General features: G+C 38.0%; 1 protein-coding gene across 5 annotated transcripts in view; it reads right to left on the bottom strand.

Moving 5' to 3' along the window:
* Positions 1–1,096: 1,096 nt before the first annotated feature.
* LOC131426471 (solute carrier family 52, riboflavin transporter, member 3-B) overlaps positions 1,097–10,777 on the bottom strand; it is a 31,082-nt gene continuing 21,401 nt past the window's right edge. For all 5 annotated transcript variants that reach the window (XM_058589227.1, XM_058589225.1, XM_058589228.1 and 2 more), the window contains 2 exons: positions 1,741–2,920; positions 1,097–1,674 (listed from right to left, as the gene is read on the bottom strand). In XM_058589227.1, coding sequence (XP_058445210.1) covers positions 1,480–1,674; positions 1,741–2,920 — 1,375 coding nt within the window. In that variant the 3' untranslated portion in view covers positions 1,097–1,479. The remainder of the gene's footprint in view (positions 1,675–1,740; positions 2,921–10,777) is intronic.

Below are 10,777 nucleotides of genomic sequence, written 5' to 3'. Positions count from 1 at the left end.
TCTATCAGCCAAATCGCAAAACTCGTTTTAAAACATAGGAATAAGTTGTTTTTTTCAATTCGATGTCAAGACTTACAAGCCAACTGTCGTATGTTCGAATCTTAACCTGGAAAGATTCTTAGTGTCAGTATATCGTAGTACTAGTTTTACAACGATTCTGCACGGTAAGAATCGGCTGCGAAGTCTGTGAGCCTCGGATAATAAACCGGAAATATTTGAAAGCGATTCCTGCTGGATTAACCAGATAGTTATTCAATATTTTGTATCGTTTGGATAAACTGTCCAGCTACCTTTGTAAGAGTATGAGGCGGAACCATCAGCATCAGCGCTGCTCTTACGTATTAATGGTTCCGGGGGCAAGATTTATTTGTGTGCCGACCACTGAAGGACCCTCTAAGCCTCTCTGTAAAAGCGGCTCTGCAGCATTCAAGTTTTTCTCGATGGATCTTTATTCAATTATCATGACCTGAAAATGTTGTATGTTCAATTGCATGACACTCTTAAGCAGCCCATACGCCTTCAGTTTTCCGGACTGTTCAAATGAACCTTAGACGGAATAAAAATCTGACCGATTATCTGAAACGAGCGTGTGTGGCGTCAGGCCAGCTTGGCGTTTTGTCTTCATGTCAGTTTCATCAGTTTTTCCATGGAGGCACACAGGCCCGTGCGCAGGAATCATCCATGGGGGGGGGGGGGGTGACATACTTGCTGACTGCAGATTTTTTTTTCGGATATACAGACTTTTCCAAGCCTGTCTGAAGATATTTGAAATTTTTACATGGCATCTCTGATGACATTACAGTAATGTAACGTAACGTCTATCAAAATATGATCGATTTGGAAGCAATTTTCTACAATTAGATACATCCTGTATTGTTTGTGAGTATCCTTTCATACAAAATAAACGCTACATACAGCTAGCATCTTCACTGGCTTTCACAACGAAAAAGTCCAACTTTATGTCAACCGTCTAGGAGTTGAATTTGAACTGCTCTGCTATGCACTGGGCGAATAAAACTCGGAATACGATGATAATTTGGAAGATAATGTTGTATTTAGGTTTTCAATTAAGTTTCGGATTTAACAGTAAACTAGGTTGATAAAAACATGTTTATTGGGCACACTATTCTCGGATGAAATAACACAAGATAATATAATGTGTCTCTATGAATTGAGTTATTCCAAAACTACAGCACCCAGAATAAAATTCTAACTCTTACAGCTGTAATAGTAGATTTGGTGGATTGTCAATTCGTGTCATTTCTATGCTATTCAAGCAAATTTTTGTAACGAGCCTTTCATATGTAATGAACCTTTCATACTAAATGCAATTGCTTGTTGAATTACGTCAATATCTCACGATCAGTCAAACGATACCTAATCTAATCAACATGCTTAGTTTAGTTAGCAGACAGACACACACACACAATCAGTCAATAGTTAACGCACTACACCTAAAGCAATGTTTTTCCAATCCAATTAACACGGATAGTACTGCTGAAACAAGTCGGTAAAATTGATCAGGGTGAATGATAAAATCGACCCGACAAGGGATCCAATCTGAGTGGTGGCTCCCACCCACACTAGCGATCGACCACCCTGGTACCGGAATATGCTGGTAATCGAGAGACGTACGTAGCTCACCAATCCGATCAGGACAGTCCAGGTAACAATCTGAAATGGAGCAAAATTTATCGGTTAGTCAGTTCGGCCTTTATGATAATCTGTCGGTAAACTTACCACCAGAGCTTCTCCCGAGACCATGCCTACCAGGGGCGGGACAGGACTCAAGAACGCTGTCGACAGTGCGTACACCGTGAACACACCCGCTATTGCCGATATGAAGGTGATCGCCCGGATTGACGTGTGGGGCAGGAACAGTGCCATAAAGCAAGCCAGTGGATTGGCCATCGTGCTAAGTGTTACCGTCAAGTGGTAGGCCACATTACCGTACGGCAGACACGAATAGGACTGGATACTTGGAAAGATACCGTTGCCGAAGGTGCACAGAATGCCCAACAGAATCATGAGATACACGTAGTTGCGATTAGAGAGTACTTTAATTTTTTCAGGTTTCACATTCGATTTGTCGATCGACGAAGAGGACGCCGATCGTTGGCCGGTTTCGTAGGTATAATCGTTACCGTTGTTGATAACGACAGCGGCGTACTCCTTGCGGCACCGTTTGTGTTTGTCCAGTATGGCAAAAGCAACCGTACTGATGACAAAAACCACAAAAACAAAAATAAAATATTCCGTAGAACCAAACCGTGGCGGAGGTGTGTAGCTCGTGAACGGAGCATTCGGATCGGACGAATTACTCGATCGACACTCAGCATTTCCGCCAACTCCTTGAATCAGCGCCACGATACTCGGTACAAACCCGCTAAGGCCTTCTCCTATCAAGTAGGTTATCAAATAAATATCCCTGAAGCGGCCCATGTAAGGCATAAACAGAACCGAACTCGTACAACCGACTAGGGCCAGTGAAAAGACGCATACCAGCATAGCGACAGACCGATCGGCTCCAAACACGTAGGATGTCGTTTCGTACAGGAAGGCCATACAAATGGAACCGACGCATCCAATCACCAGCAGCACGTAGATAATGTACGAATCTTGGAAAACCCTCCATTTCTGCAAACCGGTGTATATCAAGGGTCCCACGTTGCCTATCTGAGTCGCGATAACCATGTAGGATGGCAGGTTCCATCCTTCCGGAGAATTTGTCACCAGCAGCGGTAGCTGGACGAAGCTGGAATTAACTCCTATCCATGCGCTGATACCGAACAGAATTGCCAGCAGATCTACCAGCAAGCTACGGTTCTGCAGCACACCGCGAATGCCATCCGGTTTTTTCTTCATCGCGGTCGAATTCTGCAACAGGTAGTGACTTTCGGTTACCACGGACGATGATGGACTGCAAGCAAATAGGGAGAAGAAGCAAGTGCAATCAAAAGAACCGGTTAAATTTGACTGGTACTCTGAGCTTAGACAATAAATCGTCATCAAATTGAGCAGATTAGATAAGGCACAGACAGGCGTTTGGGTAGAATTGCCCCCATAAAGGGTTTTATCCTGGAACGATTGTTCAACCGCGCCGAAAGAGTTTGTAGTTGTTTGGGACTCGACTTAGAAACAGATATATCTAAACTGCAATATTTTGTTCGTTCAAACAGAGTTATCATTAAAAAATGAAAACATGCTAGCATTATTTGTGTGTCATATCGTGAGATAAAGTGGCTATAGGCTATAATGTCGATACGCATCCAATCACCCTTTTCAACCAATTACAGCACGCAAAAGGGCTTTTAGAATAACTGAATTTTGGCTACAAAGCAAGTTGTTTGTGTACGACCAAGACATCAGTAATGAATAACCTTCAGCGCACCTCAGAAGCATTTCACCTCTACTATATGTCTGCTTGAAAATTCAAATCGAATAAATTAAAGGTTTAGTATGAACCGGTTACCTGTAACCAAACCCCTCGATGACTTGTGAAATCAATATCGACTTACATTTTGAAGTTTTTTTTTATCAACGTGTGAAATATTTCGCAGACTGATGACCGTATGAATACTGCAAGCTTTTAGATCGAAGATGGCGCCGAAAGAAAACCAAAAGTGAAAAGCAATTGTGTGCGGTAAAAAAAACTGTAAAAAAACTAGGTTTTCCTGCAAGCACTGTCCATAATGTTCCTAAATCCTTCGATAAGCGGTCCATACACGTTCAGTTCTCCGGACAGTTTCTCGTGTGTGACGTCATGACTGAATGATTAACTGAAGTGACTGAAGAGTTCATTTGGTTAAACGTCCGGTTTTTTGACTGAAGCTCTCGAGCTCAGTTTCATCCGATTAAAGGACTATTCACACATATCCGGTCCGGTTCAGTGCCGGCACGACACCGTGCACGGATACTGATATTATTTCATTCGTTTTCTATACGCGCATTTACACCTATCCGGCACCGTGCCGTTTCAGTGCAGCTCGCCGTCAGTGTAGTGTCCGTCCGGCAAACTCAAATTCGTCGTCACCGATATTTTTTATTTTCACTGAAGTCGGTATGTTATTACATTGGCTGCGCCGGAACGGAAACAGTACGGAAACGGAACGGAAGGGCTCCGATAAAAAAGAACACTGACGGCGCACTGAAGGCACTTTCACTGAACCGTCACGGAACTGAAATGTGTGAATAGTCCTTAACAAGAAGTGTTTCAGTTAATCGTTCGGTCCGTCAGTTTTTTTAAATCAGAATAATGTGCTTCCGTGGAAAAAAAAACTGCTGAAACTGAAGCAAATGAGGGTTTTGCTAAATGACGTCACCAATGAACTTGTGATGTATAATTTTTATGATTTTTTTCTTTGTAGTGTCACTAATAGTTTTTTTTTACCGTCACTGCTAACCTCAATCGAATGAACACATTTTGACAGTTCAGCAGTACTGTTTGTAAACAGAGATTTTGTTTGTTTGTTGACAAATTGGATTAAACCATTTATGGTTCATATTCCCTAAATAAAGTTTTAAAACATTTGTTCACGATTGAATACGGTTTGTTTTTGAGAGTTATTAAATATAAGTGACTAGTTGCAAAGGGTAAAGATGATTGTTTAATGTAAAGATGTTGTTTGTAAACAGTACCGCTGAACAGTCAAGGATGAATTCTTGTTCATTTGTGACGTCACGATAAAAAATCTAATTAGGTTTTGCACGAACATGACATAACCTCACAAAAATTAACAGAATGAACTTTTTTTGACAGTCGACGTGTACTTGTTTACAGTTTAAAAGTTCATCAGAAGTTCATCGTTCGAATATAAAAATTGCAAGTCGCCTCACACTCAACAGATTCATAAATAAATCGCTCCTAGATGCTGGAAACACATACAGGGTAATCTTTTTAGTTATTTTCACTGTGGAATACGTTTTTAACAGGCACCTTTTTGTCATTTTTTCAATTTTTAACTTGCAGTCGTAAAACAAAACAAGTACACGGCAACTGTCAAAGATGAACTTGATTCATCGGCAGTTCATTTGTGTCGTCATCGTGCAAAACCTAATTAGGTTTTTTACCGTCACTGCTAACCTCAATCGGATGAACACATTTTGACGGCTCAGCAGTACTGTTTGTAAACAGAGATTTTTTTGTTTGTCTGTTGACAAATTGGATAATAGCATTTACGGTCCATATCGCCTAAATTAGGTTTTGCACGATGACGACACAAATGAACTGCCGATGAATCAAGTTCATCTTTGACAGTTGCCGTGTACTTGTTTTGTTTTGCGACTGCAAATTAAAAATTGAAAAAATGACGAAAAGGTGCCTGGTTAAAACGTATTCCACAGTGAAAATAACTAAAAAGATTGCCCTGTATGTGTTTCCAGCATCAAGGAGCGATTTATTTATGAATCTGTTGAGTGTGAGGCGACTTGCAATTTTTATATTCGAACGATGAACTTCTGATGAACTTTTAAACTGTAAACAAGTACACGTCGACTGTCAAAAAAAGTTCATTCTGTTAATTTTTGTGAGGTTATGTCATGTTCGTGCAAAACCTAATTAGGTTTTGCACGATGACGACACAAATGAATTGCCGATGAATCAAGTTCATCTTTGACAGTTGCCGTGTACTTGTTTTGTTTTGTGACTGCAAGGTAAAAATTGAAAAATGACGAAAAAGTTCCTGTTAAAAAAGAATTCCACAGTGAAAATAACTAAAAAAGATTGACCTGTATGTGTTTCCAGCATCAAGGAGCGATATATGTATAAATCTGTTGAGTGTGAGGTGACTTGCAATTTTTACATTCGAACGATTAACTTCTGATGAACTTTTAAACTGTAAACAAGTACACGTCGACTGTCAAAATAAGTTCATTCTGTTCATTTTGTGAGGTTATGGCATGTTCGTGCAAAACCTAATTAGAATTAGGTTTTTTATCGTGACGACACAAATGAACAAGTATTCATCCTTGACAGTTCAGCGGTACTGTTTACAAACAAGCTTAAACAAAAATCGAAGAGCACATCTAAAACAATCATCTTTACACTTTGCAACTAGTCACTTTTATTTAATAAATATCAAAAACGAACCGTATTCAATCGTGAACAAATGTTTTAAAACTTTATTTAGGCGATATGGACCGTAAATGGTCTGATCAAATTTGTCAATAAACAAACAAAAGAAATTTCTGTTTACAAACAGTACTGCTGAACTGTCAAAATGTGTTCATCCGATTGAGGTTAGCAGTGACGGTAAAAAACCTAATTAGATCTTTTATCGTCACAAATGAACAAGAATTCATCCTTGACAGTTCAGCGGTACTGTTTACAAACAAGGTTAAACAAAAATCGAAGAACACATCTCGAACAATCATCTTTACACTTTCCAACTAGTGACATTCATTTAATAAATCTCAAAAATAAACCGTATCCAATCGTGAACAAATGTTTTAAAACTCTATTTGAGCGAAATGGACCGTAATTGGTCTCATAAAATTTGTCAACAGACAAACAAAAAAAAATATGTTTACAAACAGGACTGCTGAACTGTCAAAATGTGGTCAAAATGGTACTACAACGAACTTCAGAAGGATACTGAAACTGAATTCTAAATCTGAATTCCGTTCAGGAATTCTGGAATCGTATTCTGCGCGGTCGATTATAGTTCCAGAATTCAGATTCAAGTCCAGATTTCGATTCCAAAATCTCAAGAATCTATTTTTGGAGTACTGAAAATCGATTCTGGGCTTGGATTCTAGCACTGAATTCTGGTTGAGGATTCAGGAACTAAGTTTTGGTTGCGGGTGTAGCAAATAAAAAGTAAAACTGAATTTTAAAACTGATTTTTAGAACTGAACTCTAGAATTGGACACTGCATCTGAAGTCTAACGTTTGTTGTTCAATTTGACATAAAAAAATTTAACGTAATAAAAAAAATTTTAAAAACAAATGAAATAAAAATCTGCTGAGTAATTTGTTTATCAAGAAATTAATGGATTCTAGACAGTAAAAGAAAGCTTCGCTGTGCTCAGTTTGTATCAGTGACGGATCATCAACTGGAACTCCAAAGATGTAATCGAATTTGCGTTCTTCAACTATGTATATAACTCAATGTATAAAGAGTGTTCGGTTGGAATTTTTGAATTGTTTTCAACAATACGGATTCGTTAGCTTCGCTCTTCTTATAAACTCAGGACGTTTCCACAGCATCATGTTAATATCAGACACAATTTATTACTCTGTGGTGATGATTTAATGGAGGTGATGTGAACGATTCAAGCAAATAAAATATTCTCTCAACCTTATCAGACATATTTTCATCGTATCAACGCTTCGACTGTTCAACTATGACACCATTTATTTCAAATTCAAATTGACTGGAAAGTATCGCATCGTTTGATGTTCAACATTCGCAAAAACCTTAGCAAATAAATCATGGATCCGTCGAAAAAAAAACTGTAGATCAACACCTTTGAAGAATATGATTTATGTTTTTTAAATACATACATTGCTTACTTTGATGGCCGTTTCTAAACAAAATAAGTTCGGTAGATTCGTCAAAAAGTACTTAGCTGCAGCTTACCTGGGTTCCAATTTCCAACCCCGCACATAGGGTCAGGAAATTTTTGTTTTCCTGACCCAAAAGGCGAATGACCTTAAGGTTAAAAGTCGGTGTCAAGGATAATGTGCGAACTTTCGGCGGGGATCCAAAAATGTTCAATGTATTTTGATATTAATTTAAAAAAAATATCCGTTCATTTAGCATTTAAAAAATTTGTTGACTTCGTTTTCTTCAGTAAAAATCATTCTACTAAAGAAAATGAAGGCGCAAAATTACTGTTTAATATTAAATCAGCAGCTATTTTGGTTTTTAATAAATAGGGACCTGAGAGTGTGTGACAGCTCCAAGATCTCTATTTATGCGTCTTTTTAATACCACACATCTATAGTGTTTTAAGACACCCATCAAAGTAAGCGGCGGAAAGGCTCTGCCTCCGTCGGTGTATTTTGTATTATTTTGACAGATCCATGATTTATATGCTAAGGTATTTACAAATGCTTAACATCAAAGACTGCGGTAAAATTGCTTGTACGGAAACGCTCAAACGGTAGTAAAACAACATAACCAACAAGATAAGAAAATCCCTGTCACTTCTGTTCACTAGAAATAATTTTACAACTCCAGTCAATATGAACCGTTTCGATTGATGATCGCAATTATTCGCTCTGAATGAACTGAACGGTCATAGTTGAACAGGCGAGGTTTTGGTATGGTGATAATAAGCTTGATAAGGAACAGACTTGCAATTTGGGTCTGTTTTATTAGCTGAAACGGTTCACATCCATTAGCGGCCCTTACACGAGCATTATTTTTGTCATTTTTAATGATGACTAAGTAATGTTGTATTTCAAATTTGATAGAAATCTCGTCATTACTGCACCATTACACGTTCATTAAAATGATATTTTTTTTAGTAATGACATTTTTAATGACTCGTGTAAGGGCCGCTATTGAATACGTCACAGAGTAATAAAATGCGTGTGGTCCCAACATAATGGTGATGATCAGCCTAACTGCACTTGGACGATTTGAGATCATGTTTTATAAATAAGTGTAATCAAGTGTTTTTTTTTTTCGTTAGCTCGTACATATGGAAAGATTAGAGATTAGAGTTAGTAGGATCGTTGCTATGGTAATGGACCATATACTAAGTATCGGCAACGAAAACAGAAGGTCAAGTTCCCCAGCGGAATGTAGTCCTTCGTTTACCATCACCAATGACTCGAACTATTAAAGCACAATTATGTTATTCTTTTAAGAATCGAAGAAAATTATTTTGAAGAATATGATAGCATGATTGATATGAAAAAGGCATCATTACACCACTAGGAGAATTAAAACAGGTTTTGTTTATCGTTTATTTATACCCGGTTTTAACCTAATTATGGTAATTCCCCGGGTAGCTGAAATATTTTACTCATTACTTTATTCAACAAATTCAAGATTTAAGAACTGTTTCTCCCGCACCTTTTTCAGTCGATATACAAATTAATTTTGCAAAGGAAAAGTTTGTTTGGGTTTAGTTGCAAAACTAATGAATATATGAGCTGTTTTTATTTGGAACTATTGCTGTACCAACCTCACAAACATTCTAAGGTGAGAATAGTTGAGCAACAAATCTTTCAAAAAACTGAGCAGAAATATTTTAATCAAACGGTATACACGATTCTGTCATATTCAGCTTAACTAGCAATTCAATTTAAGCGGTCGAGCATTAATGAGCCGAAGACGAAGCGAAACGAAAACAAAAATTAAATACTACCTGTGAGGCAGTTATCATTTTTGGTTAAGGCGCCAGACATATCAACATTTAGTAAATATGTCGCTCAAGTAGAGGTTAATCTTACGTCTGACTAAACTATTGATCTGCTGAGACGTAAACATAAACAATCATCTATTTGAGTACATTCGTTGATTCAACTAAATATTCCAAAATATTCTCCTATCGAAAGTGACAGCACCATTCAACGCCCCGTATCTAGGCAACTTTCATAACATTCAACCCGAAGGTAATTTCACAGAAAAGTAGCCCTCCCATCAATCAACTTTCTCGAGTTCACGGTCAATCGTTAACAAGTGCGAACGCGTGAAGAATCGTGGAGTTGCTTTTTGAAAAATTCACGGTGTGCGATCGGTTTCCGATCAAAATCTACATTATTCGATTGTTATAGTTTGCAGTAGAGAAAAGAAAAACGAAAACTCATTATAGAGAAAAAAAAAAGTGATAAAAGAGTGCATATATTATAAAGGCGAAAGGACGCCATTAGAGAGACTTCTCTCTAGACGCCATATTTGTGAAAACGTGCTAGTGTGGTTAAATTTTTATTAAAAATGATGAAAGATCCTGGAAAACCAGGATTAGATCACAGAAATACTGGAGCAATACCAAAGGACAAAATGGAAGATGAGGAACAAATTGACCCAAAAACATATTCCGAATCAACCGGAAACAAAGAGCACATGAACATAACCTATACCAAAGCGGACTCTTCCCCATATCGCATTTACTTTGAACTTCGGGATAACCAGGAGGGAACGAAGAAGATCAATAAATTCACACTGGGAGCGACGTTACAAAAAATGGAAGGAATTAAGCAATTTATCACAGATATGAAATATGTAGGCAGGCATAAAATTCTTGTCTTCATGTCCAGCTATATGCGAGCCAACCAATTAATAGATACAATCAATAAAAATAATGGCCCGTTTAAAGCTTACGTACCGAAACACCTAATATGTGTATCTGGGGTTGTCTCAGGTATTCCAGCGGATCTGGATATCGAAGATATAAAAAAAGAGATAAGTTGCGAGGTACCTATAGTGGAAGTCAAACGAATGACGAAACGAGTAGATAATGGAGACAGAATCCCAATCAACCGTATTATAGTCACGTTTAGATCAAATCAGCTACCAGAAAAAGTACGACTGTACTGTTGTGTAAGTCGTATCAACCCGTTTATTCCGCGAGTTTTATTATGTCTCAAATGTCTTCGCTTTGGTCATCGTCAAGACAATTGTAAAGGCGCGAAAAGGTGTGATAGGTGTTCTCTACGACATGAAAATGAAACAGACATATTGAACTGCACCAATGCGTTGAAGTGTGCACATTGCAAAAGCAATGAACACGACTCGAAAGATGAATCATGCCCCGAACGTAAAAGGCAACTAGACATCAAAGCCTTAATGTCGAGAAAAAACCTTACATACACAGAAGCAAA

This window comes from Malaya genurostris, chromosome 1 (assembly GCF_030247185.1).
Source record: "Malaya genurostris strain Urasoe2022 chromosome 1, Malgen_1.1, whole genome shotgun sequence".
Taxonomy (NCBI): Eukaryota; Metazoa; Arthropoda; class Insecta; order Diptera; family Culicidae; genus Malaya; species Malaya genurostris.
Note: the sequence above shows the minus strand (reverse complement) of the source record. Positions and strands in the feature narration are given on the sequence as shown.